The following is a 17,893-nucleotide window of genomic DNA, read 5'->3' as shown; positions in this document are numbered from 1 at the left end:
GTCCTTTGGTTTTTTCTTTAAAACGTTTTACTTTTTAGCTAGGTGGTGGGGGAACATACCTTTAACTTGGGAGACAGAGGCAGGAGGTTCTCTGTGAGTTCAAGGCCAGCCTAATCTACAGATCAAGTTCCAGGACAGCCAGAACTGTTACACAAAGAACTCTGTCTCAAAACTAAATAAATATAAATTTATTTTTATTTTATGTGTATGAATGTTTTGCTTGTATGCAAACAAACATGTGTACAGTGCCCAAGGAGGGCATCAGATCTCCTGGAGCTAGAGTTACAAATGGTTTTAAGCCATTCTGCAGGTTCTGGAAACTGAATCCTGCCCCTCTGTAAGATTAACAAGTGCTCTCAACTACTAAGCTATCTCTCCAGCCCCTTAAAATATAGATGTGGTGGGGGTTTTTTGTTTTGTTTTGTTTTCTCCAGTCCTAGGGGATTGAACCCAGAGCCTTAAATGTGCTAGGCAATACTCAACCACTAAGCTATATCCCAAGCTACTCAATAGAAATATTTAGTATTTTCCCCCTTTTCTCTAGTAATCTCATTCCCAGAAAACCACCATACAAATAAAAGCATCAGTCATATGGACAGACCTGGAAACATGCTTGTGGCACAGACAAGACTTGGGAACTTAGTTAATGCCCCAGGGGGGTAGACTATTACACAACCATTAAAAAAGCATGAAGTAGGGCTAGCTCTAGTTGGTGGTACAGTCTTTCCCTGGCAAGAGCCCTGGCAGGGCTCTGAATTAGATTCTCAGAACTGTAAGAATAAAGAAAAGAAAAAAGATGAATTAGTTAACCTACTCTACACAACTAAGGGGAATCACTATATATTTACGTTAGGGAAAGAAAGCAAAATGCAGAAAATTGTTTGTAATATGACCTAACTTTAATTAACCCCCCAATTAAAGATAACGACTCCTTTGAAAAGTGAAAATGAAATCTGTCTGTGATACAATACATATGTAATTTTTGACACTTGGGAGGTGGAGGCAGGAGAATCACAAGTTCAAGATTATTCTGGGCTACATAGAGAGTTTGAGGCCAGCCTGGGCTTTATAAAACCTTGTCTCAGAAAAGACAAAACAAAAATGAAGCCAGGTGTGCAGGCTTGCAGAAAGCTGATGGCTGGAGCAGCAATGTGAATGGTAATTACTTTGCAGGTTGAGAGTGATTTTCACTTTTGACAGTGAATGCTCATGTGACTCTATACTGTTTCTATAATCAAGGGAAAGAAAGTTGTTTTCCTCGTGGGGGGGAAAGTATTGGCAGGTAGCAGTCTCTAGGATCTGATTTAATGAGCGCACAGGTCGATATTTAATTAACATATCAATTGCTGGCATGTCAACTGATGTTTTCCCAAATCCTTGAAGCCTTATTCTCCTAAGTAGCCAAAGTGTCATCTGAAACATAGTTTACAATTCCTACTTTTAACAAAGCCCAAACTAGGAGAGGATTAAAGAAAGTGTACCGAGGCCCATCAGATGACTGAGCTGCGTCCCCCCTCCCCCATCTCTGGCAATCCCCAAACCATTCTGCCTTTTATCTCTAAATTTTTGGGACTCCCCCCCCACCACTTTGAAATAATCTCTTTCCCCAGACCTGTTTGATAACTATTTTGAAAATCTCCAGTAGTGGGTTTCTCCGTCGACACAATAAGCCAAATCCAGCCGAATTAATAAGACCAGGTTTAATAAACAGCAAAACAAAGCATTCGAAGGTGACTCCTGGAAACGGAAGGAGGAGACTTCAAGTGGCAGGGCTGGAGACCCGGTCTTAAATACCCTGTAGGCGTGGTCTTGAGCATCTTAGGGGGAGGAGCCACCGCTTAGGCTTTCTAGAGGGAGGAAGGAGGGCTGAGGCATAGCTTCCGCCTAAACACTGTTGATTGTGTTTTGTTTTTAATAATTTCATTTATGCCTTTTTCAAATGTGTGTGTGGAGGTGGGGTCGTGTGTGCAGGCGTGAATGAAGACCAGAGGTCAACATTAGTCTATTTCTCGGGGGGCTGCCACTTTGTGATTTTAAGATGAACTCCAGTCTGGGGAGCTCCAGCAACCCACCTGTCTACTTTCCCATTGCTGGGATTACAACCAAATACACCACTCCAGGCTTTCTAGGTGAGTGCTGGGGATTGAACTCTGAATTTCCGAAAATATTCCTTACAGCCCTATCACCATTCTGTCCCACGGTTGTACAAATCCCTTATGACACCTTGGACCTGTAATCCTAGCACTCTGGATATGGAGGCATCAGAATCAGAAGTTCAGGGTCATTTCAGCTATATTTTGAGTTCAAGGCCAGCCTGGGATACATGAGACTCTATCTCAAAAAACAAAACAAAATAACAACAACAAACACCAGACAGACAAACAAAAAACCCCTTAGGAGGCAAAGGTGGAAGAGTCGAGAATGAAAGGCTATCATAGATAATAAGTACTTGACGAGTTTACTCCTACTACTTAGGCGTTTAAAGCAGGAGAGCAGCTGAGCAGCACAGCGAGACAACTAGGCCAAACATCTTGCTTGTTTGTTGAATTAAAACATGGAGCATTTCCTACGTGCGTTTTGTTGTCTCTAGACACTTTGCTCTGGCGGGTACCGCTTTACCTTCCTTCCACCCGCCACTGCCACAGTCTGCTGGGTTCAGGCGAGGCCTCGGGTGTAATTAGTCCTTATCAGATGCTGCTCTTGAACATGCCAGAATGGTCAACTGGATGCGCTTTCTCAGCTCCCTCCTAACAATTCCTGAACTTTGAAGCTGGGGGCCAGGGCCTCAAAGGCACGATCACGGCAAAATCAGCACCAGATGCTTAACACCCGGTGCTGGGGAAGTGCAAACGAAGATGCCATTGATGGGGATGGGTGTGGAAGAAAGTCCTGGCTGCCAAGTAGAGAGAACAGCATATGCCAAGGTCTGACGGGTCTCCAAGTGTGGTTCTAGACCAGCAGCACCAGCACCACCAGCAGCAGCAGCAGCAGCGGAACTTGTTGAACTACATCTCTGTTTTTTTTTAATCATCTGAGAGATTCTGGCTAGAAGCTAGAAGCTGAGAATCACAACTCCATCAGAGGCCTGAGGATGCTTTGGATGAGGGTGAAGAGCCTCAGAGCCAGTCAAGAGGCTGCGTGCTTTGTCCCTTAGGGGCAACCTTCAAGTTTTAGGTCGGGTGGGTGGTACTCACACACCTGAGAGTGCCAGCATTTCCTAGGGTTGGGAACCCACTGAGTTCCCCCCAACACACACACACACACACACACACACACACACACGCACACACACACACACACACACACACACACACACGCACACACACACACCATGCCCTGAGACACCAGAGCTGTCAGGCCTCAGAACAATGCTTTTACGATCAAGAGGAAGTGATCCCACAAGCCGACACGCTTGGAGAGGTGGAAGGGACTCACAGCACACAGACCCCTCCTAGAAGACAAGAGCGGAAGGCCGGCCCACTGCCCCACTCCCAGCCCGCGAGAGGGTGGAGCCGAGGGCCCCGCCCTCGGTCCGCCTATGTGGGCGGAGTGTATGGGGGCCCTCGGCCCCGCTCCCGTGCGCACGCCCGCGGCCGGTTTGCAGGGCCGGACGCGCGCCCCGCGTCCGGGCCAGGAAGATGGTGGCGAGCGCGCGGGTGCAGAAGCTGGTGCGGCGCTACAAGCTGGCGATCGCCACCGCGCTCGCCATCCTGCTGCTGCAGGGCCTGGTGGTGTGGAGCTTCAGCGGCCTGGAGGAGGACGAGCCCGGAGAGGTGCTCCGACAGCCGTGCGGGCGGGCAGGCCGGGAGCGGGGGCGCGCGGGGTCCTGGCGGGGCTGCGGGCGGCCCCGGCCAGGCAAGTGGGGCATGGGCCGAGTGCGTGTAGGGCACAGGCAGCCTCCTGGGGCCGGACCTCCGTCCCCTAAAGCTCCCTTCCCAGGCCGGCCTGGTGGGCTGCGTGCGGGAGTGGTGCGTGACCCGGAGGCCGGGGAGGCTGGCGAACTAGGGGCCGCGGAGGGAAGAACGGGTCTTGGTGGGGTGGTCTCCGTCCCGGGGAGCGATGAAGGTCAGGCGTGGGGATCGCGGCTGGGAGGAGCGGCTGGGCCCTAGCCTGCTCGAAGGTGGGAAGCCTCAGGCCAAACTTTCTGAAGTTGGGAGGGGGCGGGGGTGTACGCGCTGTGGGCGGAGGAGTGGGGGCCGAGGGACCCCGGGCATCTGTGTTCAGCTGCGCCTGAGAAGCAGCGAGTGGCAGTGAAGTGGAACTCAGGGGGTGGAATTGTGGCCTGTGACAAAGTGTATACCCGGGAATGGAGTGAGCAGGAGTGACCCCAAGGGAAAAAACTGAAGTGTCCTCAAGGCGTGGCTTTCTCAGCCAGGGAAGAATCCGGGTGAATCTTCAGGAGGGGATGGGAATGGAAGGTGAGCTATTTAGTTGGCCTCAGGAGTTCAAAGCAGGAGGGAGCCATCTCTGGCTCTGGGGTAATGGGAACAGCAGCTGCAGGTTAGAGCCGCAGACCCCCACCCCACCCCAGGAAATTTCTTACTCTTGATTGGTGCTTTTAGTTGCAGGCTCAGACACACCCTCCTGGTAGTGTGGTTGTGGGGGTGGGAGGGTAGGGGTGGTGGTGTTTCAGGTGGGTTTAGGTCCGTTCTGGAAAGGTGGAGAGGATTTACCAAATCAAACCTAAGCTGTGGCCAGAGTCAGGGGTTCTTCCTTCTGAACTTCTCGTCCCTGTGTCCCCAGGGCTCTGGGAGAGAGGCTCTGTTGTCACATCCTTTGGCCTTTACCTGGCAAGGTGAAGGCACAGAGCCTAAAAGCCTTCCCCTCCTGCACCTGGTCAGTCCCAGAGACCTGTGTGGGGCCTGGGAGGAGAGCTGCCCCTCCAGTTTTAGGGAGAATCAAGACGCTGGGGTGGTGAGGGGAGCAGGAACAGAGAGACTTAGGACAGTCATGGGGAAGCTGGCTCTGTGACTTGTATAGGGAGTTGTTAGCTTGTTCTCTGTGCACAGAGGGGAGAGAGTCTCTTTGGTGGAGTGGGCTTCGGAGGCTGGTGAGGAGCCCAGTCTGTGTGAGGGGAGGTTGGTGAGGACTGGGAAGGGCATGTCAGGGCATCTGAGTCTTCTAGGAAGTAGCTGGCTCAGTAGCTGCTGGTCTGAGTCAAGGAGGGGGCTTGAGCCCCTGCTGCTCTGCCTGTTAGTGGGGATGGAGAACTGGAGAGAGGCGAGAGAATCTGGGGTCTCCCCCACCACACACACGCCTGGCAGAAGCTGAGAAAGGAATCCTAGACCACAGGGGAGAAAGTTCCCCAGAGATCCCTGGCAGCCACCTCACCAGACTGTTGTAGAGAAGCATAGTGTAGTGCTTGAGAAGGTTAGCATGCAAGAGAGACCACTCTCCTCACAGCCTTGTCCTGGCTCTTTCAGGCAGACCCCCTCCAGCCACGTCTTTCTGGGGTAATAGTAGCACCAATCCTGTTGGGTGATGAAAACTATGAAGTAAAACAGTCCCTGTGAATGCTTGCAGGAATTCTCGGCACCTGCTAAGCTGTCGGGACATAACACATGGTCTCAACATTGCACCCTGGGACATACTCATTCGTTCATTCAGTCAGCGCGTACTAAACTTCTCTCCCATCAGGCACTGTGCTCACACTGGGAATCCAGAAATAAAGAATAGATGAGGTCCTGGCCTACAGGGCAGACAGTCTACAGGGAGAGCCAGACAGAGCAGGGAAGCTAGAAAAACAAGGGGGCTGGATCAGATCTGGAGGCTGGGAAAGGCTTCCTCCAAGAAGAGGTGGGCAGGAGAGTTTGAACAGAAGGGTCTCCGGAGAGTGGGCTGAGCTGGGGATCCTTGGGAAATGCATAGAGGGTGGGGCACTTTCCCAAAGATGGTTCCACCCTGTGTGGCCAAAGAGACCACAGTAAGGGACTTGAGTGGGTTTTATTGTAAGTGCAGTGGGAAAGCTCCACAGCAGGAGCCCATGTGCATTTAAGGAAAGCACTCTGCTGCCTGTGGAGGGTGAGAGTGAGCACCTGGGATGATCGCTAACCCTGAAGAGCCACTGGAAGCTATTCAGAGCTTTCACAAACACCCTTTCTCCACTTGCCTTAAATGCAGTCGAGGTGGGGATGTGGGGGCGGTGAGCATTTGTGTTCGCTTTCTTTATGACCTCTTTGCCAGGGAGGAGGGGGCCTCTGAGGCCAGATGCATCCAGCCAGAGGACCACCCTGAATCTCAGAGGCTATTGACAGCTGCCTGTTAAGAGACAGAGCCTAAGGCTCTGGGACCTTCAGGAGAAGAGTCAGGAGTAGGAGCTGGCTACCCAGCAGGGCCTTTCTGTCTCCTCTTTGCTGCCTTCTGGTCCCTGGCCTCCTCTGGGATTGTCCTTCTCAGGGTCAACCAGCTCCCTGCTGCAGTGCGGGGTACCAATGCCTGTTTCCTCCCACATCCGGTCCTCACCACAGCCAGCCTGGCTCTGTGCCCTCTTCCCTACCCTCCTGACCAGCTGATGCCCTGATACAAGCTTTGACCCCTGAACTCATACCTCTTTGCCATCACTACTCACCTAGTCTTGGGAATGTTTTCCGGGTGCTTGCTGTATAGCTGGGTTAGAGCCACTGACTGCTCTCTGCCCTGGCCAGCCCAGGGTGCCCTCCCCAACATGAGCATGGAACAGGGTCTCCTGACCACCCCAGTGTCTCAGATAAGGATGGACACCCCTACACTTATTGGGTACCTCTGAAGACATCAGAGAGCCATCTAGGTGCTGGATGGAGCCTGGGTACTGTGGAGTAGGGATAGGACTATTCCCTGAGGTGGCTCCCAGATTCCTCTATGTTCCTATGGAAATGGGCAGGGGAACCTAACATTGAACTCCACCCTGAGTTCACCATGTCTGACAGCCTGAGCCTTGGCCTCACGTTGACTATTTGCATCTTGGTTCCAAGTAACAACGAAAAGGATAGCAACCTTTGTGAACTATACCCACACCAAGACCTTTACAGTCATTCATGTGAACATTACTTAACTGAGTATTTATGATTGTGACACACTCTTCTTCTGGACTCTGAATATGCCAGTGAACAAACAAGCTAAACTCCCCCTAGCAGTGTTTACAGCCACTTGAAAAAAAAAAAATAGAAGGGCATGAAATAAATTCATGTTAGGATGGAGGAAGAGATCAGCAATGTTTCTTAAGAAAATGCATTATTGTATGTATTATGTATGTGGATGTGGTTGGGTGCACATGTGCCTTGGCATGCCTATAGAGGTCAAAGGGTAATCTGGGAGTCATTTCTTCCGTCCACCATGTGAGTCCCAGTGATGAAACTCAGGTTGTCAGACTTGGTAGTAGATGCCTTTACCTGCGAGCCATCTTGTTGGCCCAAGACCATCATATTTCTGTGGGAAATGTGAAACGGGATGAGGGAGGCTACAGTTTTCAGTCCAGGCAGGCCTTGTCTGAGAAACACTATCTGAGCAATGAATTGAAGAGGCAAGGGATCAGCTGTGGGGTGTCTACGGAGGGCACCTAGACTGAAGGCCTGTGCCTTCAGTCTACATAGGCCGTGGGGGCAGGGTGAGAATGAGTCAAAGGGGTCCACAGCAGGGGGGCAAGGGTGGCTGGAGGGAGGGCTAGCTATTGGCACCTGAGAGGGGAGGCCACTGGCTAGGTCTAATCTTGGGGATGTAAGTTCTAAAAGGAGGGGCTGGAGAGAGGGCTCAGCAGTCAAGAGCACCTGGCTGGCAGCTCACAACCGGTTGTATTTCCAGTTCCAAGGGCTCCAATGCCCTCTTCTGGCCTCCACTGTGCATTGCACACATGTGGTACACAGACACACATGCAGGCAAAACACCCCAATACATAAAAATAACAAATAAATATGTGTTAAAAAGTTCTGAAAGGAACACTGGTGATGAAGAGAGACAGGAAGGGACAAGTACATGAGCCAGGGCATCAGGGGACCAGGCTGAGGGCAGTGGGAGACCGTGAGATTCTGTGTGTGTTCTCATGCATTTATGATGGACTGGATGTGGGACATAAGAGGAAGAGAAGGTCAAAGTTGAGGTCAGGGCTAGGGGCTGTAGCTTAATGGTAGAGCATTTGTTTAGCATCATGAGGGACTTTACCTCGTCCTCAGTGCTGCCTCTCCCCTCCAAAGGGGGGGAATCAGACTCCCAGCACATTTGGTTTGAGCCACAAAAGGTTGTCACTTATCGAGATGTAAAGACTGAGGGAGTGGTGGGGGAGGGAAGAATAGTAGGCGCTTGGATTGGGGCTCTGAGGTCTTTAAGTTGCCAAGGGAGATGACAAGGGGACTGCTTGTTCAGGGAGCTTTCCAGTCTAAAGAGGTAAATCTGGGATATGGATGGTATCAGGATGGTATGTAGAAAGGGAGGGACTGAATGAGCTCACCAGGAAGCAAAGGCTGGAGTCTAAGGGTCTGCCTGGGGAGCCTGATGAGGGGCAGCGGATGGGAAGGACCCGGGTGCCTCCTGTAAGCCATGCAGGAAGGGTGATTACAGAGAGATGCTCGAGCAAGGCATGTGTCTGTAGGGCTCAGCAGGAAGAAGAGTACAGAGCGCTAGAGGAGAGGTGGGACTAAGAGAGGATGGCGGGAGGAAAGGGACAGCCAAGAGATGGTCTCTGTGGCCACCGTCTCACAGTTGATGCCTCACTTGAGCTGCACTCTCACAGCTGAGGGGCCATGCTCAGAGAAGTTCGGTGGCTGATGGTGAGGTGGCGGAGCAGGCCAGAGCACTCACAGACACCCCTTGCCTCTGTCCCTTCCCACTCACAGCCATTAGCCAAATGTCCTTCATGTGTCAGCTGTTCTCTCAGACCCTGGGGAGACGGTCACTTCACTGTCTGCTGGAGGGACATCCAGGGTCTCAGAGCTCAGCGTGGCCCCACTCTGGGGCAAATGAAATGGCTGTCCACTGGGGGACTCAGCTGATCTTAAAGGGTAGGTGGACTAAGCAAGGAAGGGAAGCTGAACCAGGCCATTTGGGGTAGAGGCAGCGTGGATGGCTTCTGAGTACCCTTGAGAGATCCTGTCACAAGTGCAGAGGTTGGCAGCCCCCAGCTGGGGACCTACAGCTAGCTGGATCAGGGATTGATTGCCGTGGTGGCAAGAGCTCGCTGGCCACAGGCAGTCCTGATTCAGGAGAGCGCATTGAGCTGACCACATCTCAGAGCCACATCTGGGGGCTCTGGAGCTTCCTGTCCCTCTTCCGGGTTGTTTGACAAGACTTGCTTTGTGCCTGAATCCTCCCCCCTGCCAGATCCCCCCTATTACTCATCAGGTACCTTCAGCAGAGCACCTCCCCTCAGCTTCCTGTGAGACCCATCCAATATCAGGGTCTCAGGCTTCATGACTACTCCTCCCTCCTGAGCTACTCCCCTGTTGTAGCCTCAGTCTTCCCACATGAAGAGCGTTAGTGCAGTCAATGCTTTGGATGCAGGTGGAGGTTAATGCTGTCTTCCCAGCCAGCCCCTGGTAGGAAGCATGGGTCTTAGCAGTGTGTGGGGGGGGGGAGGGGGGCCACTCCTAGGCCCCCTGCAGGGTCTGTACACTCTTCTCTTGGAGAAGACATGGGCATGCATTTTAAAATACGCTGCGAGGGAAAATGGCATGAACCCAGAGCAGGCAAAGTACAGTGCCGTGTGATGTGCGATCTGCAGGGGCATGTGAGGTGTGACGGCATGAGGTGAGACCACAGAAGCCGCCAGCCAGCTGGCCCTGGAGTGTCACTGTTTGTGCAGTTATTGAGTGAGCAGGACGTTTCTAGGTAAATGGTAGTGAGGAGCTTCTGGAATTCAAGATAACCTTGGCCAAGCTGGAACCTGAGGCAGGGGAAGAGGTGGGTGACATATCTGTGATCTGTACGTGTTTTACAGAAAGGAAGGCAGAGGAAGCCACGGCCACTAGATCCTGGCGAGGGCTCTAAGGACACAGACAGCTCTGCAGGCCGTAGGGGCAGTGCTGGTAAAAGGCATGGGCGCTGGCGGGGCCGTGCTGAGAGCCCAGGTGTGCCTGTGGCCAAGGTGGTGCGAGCAGTAACCAGCCGCCAAAGAGCCAGCCGACGGGCCCCACCTGCCCCACCTCCCGAGGCACCAGGTCGCCAGAACCTGAGTGGAGCAGCAGCTGGGGAGGCACCGATGGGCGCTGCTGGCTTCCCACCACATGGAGACACAGGGAGCGTGGAAGGTGCCCCCCAGCCCACGGACAACAACTTCACTCCAAAGTGCGAGATTGTGGGCAAGGATGCACTGTCAGCATTGGCCCGGGCCAGCACCAAGCAATGCCAACAGGAGATCGCCAACGTAGTGTGCCTGCACCAAGCCGGGAGCCTCATGCCCAAGGCTGTGCCACGGCACTGCCAGCTGGCTGGTGAGGGACTGGGGTACTCTGATCCTTCCCAGAAATGGACAGGAAGTGATGTGGCCCAGATCTTCCCGCTCATTTCCCAGGTGGCTCTCTTGTCTAAAGTCGTGTTAGATATTACCCCCTGGCAGACGGGGAGCTGGGACCAAGTTTCTGAGTCTAGGCTTCTTCTATTGGGAGGCAGGCAGGTGGCCTTTTCCCCATTTCACTAATGTCCCTGTGTATTCCACTCAGGCAAGATGAGCCCTGGCATCCAATGGGAAGAGATTCGGGCCCAGCAGCCTGTTGGTCCTCCAGTACGCATTGCCTACATGCTGGTGGTCCACGGCCGTGCTATCCGCCAGCTGAAGCGTCTTCTCAAGGCTGTCTACCATGAGCAGCACTTTTTTTACATCCATGTGGACAAGGTACTGTGGGCTGGGAAGACCCAGAGGATCAGGTTGGACAGAAAAGAGACTCTGAAGGTTGTAGACAGGTAGCCTAGAGAAAGGCTGGCTTCGATACCTAGAGGACAGCAAGATGAGGTCCAGACTGGTCAAGCATAAGATGGCATGGCCTGGAATCCTGCCACTTGTCCTGTCCTTTCTGTGTCTCTTGTGTTCTGTTCCCAGTTGGGTGGGGGCTACAACCTTGGCACCCATCTCTATCTACTGAGCATCCTTTCTCCCTCAGCGTTCCAACTACCTGTACCGGGAGGTGGTGGAGCTGGCCCGGCACTATGATAATGTGCGGGTGACACCTTGGCGCATGGTCACCATCTGGGGCGGGGCCAGCCTTCTGAGGATGTACTTGCGGAGCATGAAGGACCTGCTGGAAATTCCTGGCTGGGCCTGGGACTTCTTCATCAATCTGAGTGCCACTGACTATCCAACCAGGTGTGAGGACGGGTGGGAATGAAGTTCCATCTATGATGGCAGGGCTGGAGGGTTCATTTTGTCTGCCATCTGAAGTCGCTACAGCCCAGACACGGTCTCTTGGCCCCAGGCAAGATTGGGGTGTGAGAGGTAGCAAAAGGCGGTCTGATGATTGGGAATAATAAGAAATGGGGAAGAACAGCCAGAGGTTTGGACCTGGAGTGCTGGGTTAGAAAGCAGAGGTGGGGGAGGGATCTTCTTTGGATCCGTCAGGTGCCGTCACCCCAGAACATCAGACAAGGGGCAGGCACATGGTATAACAGCATCTGTAAGAAGGGAGAGTCCAAGAGGTGACGGTCATCCGTGCTAGAGGGCATCTGTCCTGGGCCAGGGACTGAGCCCCTGCTTCACAAATCTTTCCCCTTACCAGGACAAATGAGGAGCTGGTGGCATTCTTATCTAAGAACCGTGACAAGAATTTCCTCAAGTCACATGGGCGAGACAATTCCAGGTGAGACAGGTGGGGAAGGAGGTCCTGATGTCTTCTTCCACAGTGTCCCCCACACAAGGGCACCCGATGGCTCAGCCCTGGGTTGTAAAGCCCCTAAACCAATCCCAGGAGAAGGCATGCCGGTTGCCAGGTAGAAAGAAGGCTTGGGCTCCTTTCTGTGGGACCTTCAGTCATGGCCTTTCTGCCTCCCTCAGGTTCATCAAGAAGCAAGGCCTGGACCGGCTTTTCCACGAGTGTGACTCCCACATGTGGCGCCTGGGTGAACGGCAGATCCCGGCAGGCATCGTGGTGGATGGTGGTTCTGACTGGTTCGTGCTGACCCGCAGCTTTGTGGAATATGTGGTGTATACAGACGACCCCCTGGTGGCCCAGCTTCGCCAGTTCTATACATACACATTGCTTCCAGCCGAGGTGGGTGAGCAGGCCAGGGAGGGCCCTGGTTGAATGGCCCGTGGTTCACCCTTCGCTCTTTCTTGTCATTTGCAGTCCTTCTTCCACACAGTGCTGGAGAATAGCCCGGCCTGTGAGAGCCTTGTGGACAACAACTTGCGGGTCACCAACTGGAACCGTAAGCTGGGCTGCAAGTGCCAGTACAAGCACATCGTGGACTGGTGTGGCTGCTCCCCCAACGACTTCAAGCCACAGGACTTCCTGCGGCTTCAGGTGCTCTCCCTGGGCCCCAAGAAGCCTGCACCCCAGCTTTTCCCCACAAGCTCTCTGGGTCAGAAAGGCAGGGTGGGTGTCCACCTGGAGCAGCTAGTTCCTTAGGTCTTGGCAGCAGCAGCAGCAGGTAGAAAAGTCAAAGAGACTAGAAAGTGCTGAGAAGGGCAGCCCCTGCTGCGTTCTGGGGCCTGCAGAGCCCTTCAACCTCTTTGTCTCTTCCACCCCAGCAAGTCTCCAGACCCACCTTCTTTGCCCGGAAATTTGAGTCAACTGTGAATCAGGAAGTCCTGGAAATTTTGGACTTCCACCTGTACGGCAGCTACCCACCCAGCACGCCAGCCCTCAAAGCCTACTGGGAGAACACCTATGACGTGGCTGATGGCCCTAGCGGACTCAGTGATGTCCTACTCACCGCTTACACGGCCTTTGCCCGTCTCAGCCTGCGTCATGCTGCTGTACCCCCACTGGCCACTGCACTCTGCAGGTACGACCCCCCCCTTCTTCTGACATATAACAGGCTCTTAGAATATGGTGCCTTAAACGGGGGGGGGGGGGGGGACACAAACCAGAGACAGCCCCTGACCAGAGTGAGTCTGGGCAGGGTAAAGAAGAGCCAGACCATGTGGGGTGTGAGAAGATTTGGGGCCAAAAACATGCCTGGGGCTGGGGCTCCCCAGTGCCCCTCCCTGGGGCTCCAGGTGGTGTCAAGTGTGCTCATGGCATCTCCCTTTCTCCATGCTGCAACTTTCCTAGGTTTGAGCCCAGGGGGTTGCCGTCCAGCGTGCACCTGTATTTCTATGACGACCATTTCCAGGGCTACCTGGTGACGCAGGCGGTGCAGGCCTCAGACCAGGGGCCAGCAGAGACGCTTGAGATGTGGCTGATGCCCCAGGGGTCGCTGAAACTGTTGGGCCGCGGTGACCAGGCCAGCCGGCTCCAGAGTCTGGAGGTGGGACAGGTCCTCCCCCTTGCTTTCTCCTGACCCCCAGCAAGACGCAGGGAGTGGGAAGAGAGGGACAGACACCAAGGGAGGGGTAAGGACTCCGTCAGACCTTTATGGGCTAGGCTCTCTGGGCTCTGCTTTGCCAATAAGGGCAACCTTGGTTGCTGCACACAGATATACCCATTGCCACCCTCACAGGCATACTTTATACTAAAGGGTCCTCTCAGATGACACAGGGAGTAGGGACGGAACTGTCAGTCTAATCTTCTAAAGTGCAAAGATCCCTGGGGCTTGGACAGTCCAGATGAACCTTGGGTGTCCTTTCCTAGAGGTTCTGGCTTCGTGGGGGGTGGTCTATTTTTATGGGCCCCACCATTGCAGAACTATTTAGATGGCAGCCTGGAATAAACCTCAGAGCTGGGAGAGGTGTTTCAGTTCTAGACTCGGCCCTTCAATTTGAAGATAGGGAAACCGAGGTCTGAAAGAGGTAGTGACTGACCTGGGGTTACACCATGAGAGGCGGTATGAGAGCAGATAGAAGAACTTCTCCTAGGCTTCTGCCCAGCTGCCTCCCTCCCTACAGGTTGGCACTGAGTGGGACCCCAAAGAACGAATCTTTCGGAACTTTGGGGGCCTGCTGGGACCACTAGATGAGCCTGTAGCCATGCAGCGCTGGGCCCGGGGCCCCAACCTCACAGCCACTGTGGTCTGGATTGACCCAACCTATGTTGTGGCCACATCATATGACATCACGGTAGATGCGGACACTGAAGTCACGCAGTACAAGCCCCCACTGAGCCGGCCGCTGCGGCCAGGAGCCTGGACTGTTCGATTGCTTCAGTTCTGGGAACCCCTGGGCGAGACTCGCTTCCTCGTGCTGCCCTTGACCTTCAACCGCAAACTACCTCTCAGGAAAGGTAAGGACGTAGTGCCCAAATGATGCCCAGATCCCAGATAGAACAGGATTTTCCAGGGTGCTGGCCTCGTGGCTGAGTGGTAAGGGGAGAATGCAGAGCTGTGGTCTTCCATCCTTGGACTGTGGTAGTAGAGAGAGGGCAGCCTGAGAATCAAGCAGACTGCTTGGAAATGTGGCTGTGCCCGTATAACTGGGCCCTGAGCTTTGGGAAATACTCGGCCTTTTCATTTGTCAAGTAAGGATGGCACAGTCATGGGAGACCCCTGGGTGACCGCGACAAAAATCACTCAAGCTATATTTAGCGAAAAAGGAAAATTACTACAAGAATGTGGGGCCAGATGGTGGTGACAGCGCTCGCCTTTAATCTCCGCACTAGGGAGGTAGAGTCAGGTGGATCTCTGTGAGTTCAAGGCCAGCCTGGTCTACAGAGCGAGTTCCAGGACAGCCAGGGCTACACAGAGAAACCCTGACTTGAAAAACAAAAACAACAAAAAAAGAGGAATGTGTGTGGGGCCATCCTTCACAGTGCCCAGAAAATGCCTCGGGTCTCACCAGGGCCCTGGGTGCTGTATTCTAAGGATCTTGTCCCTCATCCTGTCCTGCCTCCGATGCTCCTCCATACATAACGCTGTCAGTGCAGCAGATTTGGATTAGGGCCTTGAGACCCTCAGGTCCCACGTAGCTTGGGACAGTCAGGTTCACTCAGCCCTCTGGTGATTTGACAGAGGCTAAGGTTCGGGCCATGAACAGACAGTTGGAAGCTGAGCACCCTCCTGCAGGGGGTTACCTCTGACGGTGTGGGAATGAGTGCTGGCTGAGAGTAGTGATGAGTGGTGTCCCCTGAATAGTACACCCTATCACAAGATGGCGAGGAAGAGCAAGAGTAACCCAAAGAGATAAGGATGAGGGCCTGGGGCAGATACAGGGCAGGCAAGCCACTTCCCCATTGGATGAAGGAGACAGCAGGCTGAGCAGTCAGCTCTGCAGGCAGGCCTGGGACTAGACCTCAAAGGACAAAGCTGGCGCCTGTCTACATGAGAGGTCAGAGTGGAGGCGAAGACGGTACAGCAGGTTGTGGAATGAAGCTGTCAAGGCAAGCTTCTATAAAGAACAGACTGCCAAGGGCTCTGGGAGCTACTATGGTAGTCAGGAAGGGCTGTGGATGACATGAACCAGAGTGCTACCTTATCTCCTAAAGTGCCTTATTCAACATGGGTCTAAAGTCAGGGGGTTGGGGATTTAGCTCAGTAAGGTTCAGTAAGGTTCTGACCTCAGCTTTAAAAAAAAAAAAATCCTAAAGTTGGGAATTTAGAAATTATCACTTTTTAATTTTGCTTATTTATTTACAGAGACACTCTTATAGTGGAGCCCAGGCTACCTGGAACTCATTGTATAGCCTGTTCTGGCTTCAAACTCTTGCAATCCTCCTGCCTCTCTCTCTTAGTTTTTAGAGTATTATGAGCCACTAGGCTCAGCTACCACTTGGATTCTATGCAACTGATAACCTTTTCACTATGTAACCGCCTTGGCTGTCCTGGAACTAACTCTATAGATGAGGCTGGCCTTGAACTCAGAGAGATCCCCCTGCCTCTGCCTCTGGAGTGCTGGGAATAAAGGCATGAGCCACTACCGCCTGGCACAACTGATGATAAGGCACAGAAAGTTCCTTAGCTTAACCCGAGTCCACTCTGTAAGATGGGATCCCATGGTAAGTTTAGATGGGAACTGCTGTGTTCATTCCTGACTCCTATGGTCTGACCTCTGTGCACTGAGGGGCATGGCTAACTGTTTTTTCTGTACTCCCAGATGATGCCAGCTGGCTGCACGCAGGACCACCTCACAATGAATACATGGAACAGAGTTTCCAGGGCCTAAGTGGCATTCTGAATCTGCCTCAGCCAGAAACCATGGAGGAGGCTGCCCGGAGGCACACAGAGCTCACTGGCCCTGCACTTGAGGCCTGGACAGACGGGGAGCTGAGCAGTTTCTGGTCTGTGGCAGGACTGTGTGCCACAGGCCCTTCTGCTTGTCCCTCCCTGGAGCTCTGTAGACTGACCAGCTGGAGCTCTCTGTCTCCTGACCCTAAATCAGAGCTGGGACCTGTCAAAGCTGATGGGCGACTCAGGTAGCAGGGCCCCAGCCAGCACAACCCGGAGGAGCCGGGAGATTGCACCTTACAGACAATGGAGGGACATCTCTCCTACAGACAAGAGCCAGAGGCCCAGGCAGTGTGCCTGTTTGAGCCATCAGGAACCTGCACCGAAGGCAGGAATGGTGGGTGTAGTGCTCACTACTGCTAATGGCTCTGCAAGAGATCAGAGGTCCACCGGAACCATGAGGGGCACTTCCTCTGTCCCTCTCTAGTTTGTACTTTTTTAAAACAACGTAAAACAAGTGGCAGGGAGAGGAAGATGTGCAATAGGGCTCCGAGCAGACCCAAGAAGTGGGCCGTGGCCATGGGGAGCACCACCAAGCCCTTCTGCTCTTGCTCTGGAGAGGTTTTGTCTGCCTCGCCCTCCAGAGCCTCCATCCCCAGGGATGGTGCTCATAGCTGAGGCTCGTGAGAGGCAGCTCCGAGGCTGGCTGGGAGAACAGGTGATTTGGGGGCCACTGTGGAGCTGGGCTTTAGTGGGACAGCCACTCCTCTGGTAGTCAGGGGACCCTAGAGCAGGGGTGGGGCTGGCTCTTAGGCTTTCCAGCACACCCTACCCTCATAAATTCCGGGTGTCAGAGCCTACTGAGATCCATGCAGTTCCCCAGGTGTACCCTGGACGGAGGTGTTCCACTGGCAGTATAGGAAAACTGCCAGGGCGTTCAGAGTTGGGAGTCGCGTTGTGCCTGAAGCTCAGTGTGAAGTCTGAAATATGCAATAGAGGAAATATATCTCTATCTCTCCAAGCTGAATGGTCTTGTTTGCTTTCTGCTTCTATGATACAGATCATGACTAGAAGCATGGGGAGGGGAGGGTTTACTTCAAGTTGCAGCTTATAGTTCACCATAAAGGGAAGCCAGGGCAGAAACTTGGAGGTAGCCATAAACACAAGCCACAGGGAAAAGGGTGCTTACTGGTTTGCCCCTAGTCTCATGGTCAGCTACCTTATACCTCCCAGGACCACTTGCCCAGGGCTGGTACTACCCACCATGGTGGAGCCCTGACAACATTCATTACTGGAAGCATTTTCTCAGAAGTAGTGCCTTCTTCCCGATGATCCTAGCATGTGTCAAGTTGACAAACTAGCCAGCACACCGATGGTCCACATATTCTTCTGTGTATGAGGGAGCTGTGGCTGATACCTGGGCTTTCTAGAAGTCTTAGCTGGCAGGAACAGTTGAAAATCCACCCAGAATTCAGGCAGCTCTCCAGTGCAGCCTTCTTTCTGCAGGAAAATGGGCTCGGGAAGACTCAGATTCCTCATTGCTACCCAGCAGGCCAGCATTAGTGGCATTTAGTTCTAAAATGCCCCACCAGGCACTCTACCTGACCACTGGGTCAGACTGCATAAGCACAGGCTTAGGAGCCTTCAGCATCACTGAGGGCCATCCCCCAAAGTTTCACCTTTCTTGCTACCTACTCAAGCCCCGCCTTTGTAGCTTACTCAGTAATAGAGGTGGTTG

The 17,893-nt window shown here is 53.2% G+C and overlaps 1 protein-coding gene across 1 annotated transcript; it reads left to right on the top strand.

The window, feature by feature from the left end:
• Positions 1-3,550: 3,550 nt before the first annotated feature.
• Xylt2 (xylosyltransferase 2) lies at positions 3,551-17,182 on the top strand. The gene is made up of 11 exons (XM_051203717.1): positions 3,551-3,773; positions 9,905-10,397; positions 10,626-10,798; positions 11,064-11,266; positions 11,676-11,756; positions 11,951-12,167; positions 12,243-12,419; positions 12,647-12,903; positions 13,173-13,368; positions 13,946-14,279; positions 16,085-17,182. Exons 1-11 carry the CDS (start codon positions 3,639-3,641, stop codon positions 16,405-16,407), a joined length of 2,589 nt encoding a protein of 862 aa, XP_051059674.1. The 5' UTR covers positions 3,551-3,638; the 3' UTR covers positions 16,408-17,182.
• Positions 17,183-17,893: the final 711 nt, after the last annotated feature.

Source organism: Phodopus roborovskii, unplaced genomic scaffold (genome assembly GCF_943737965.1).
Source record: "Phodopus roborovskii unplaced genomic scaffold, PHOROB, whole genome shotgun sequence".
NCBI classification, from domain to species: Eukaryota; Metazoa; Chordata; class Mammalia; order Rodentia; family Cricetidae; genus Phodopus; species Phodopus roborovskii.
The sequence above is the reverse complement of the archived record's forward strand: the minus strand, read 5'-3'. Positions and strand labels throughout refer to the sequence as shown.

Bases quoted from the DNA above. Each gene is read 5' to 3' on its own strand.
- Xylt2 (XM_051203717.1), top strand. From the start codon at position 3,639: ATGGTGGCGAGCGCGCGGGTGCAGAAGCTGGTGCGGCGCTACAAGCTG. The intron at 10,398-10,625 runs GTGAGGGACTGG...TATTCCACTCAG, and splicing joins ACGGCACTGCCAGCTGGCTG to GCAAGATGAGCCCTGGCATC. The intron at 12,904-13,172 runs GTACGACCCCCC...CAACTTTCCTAG, and splicing joins CTGGCCACTGCACTCTGCAG to GTTTGAGCCCAGGGGGTTGC.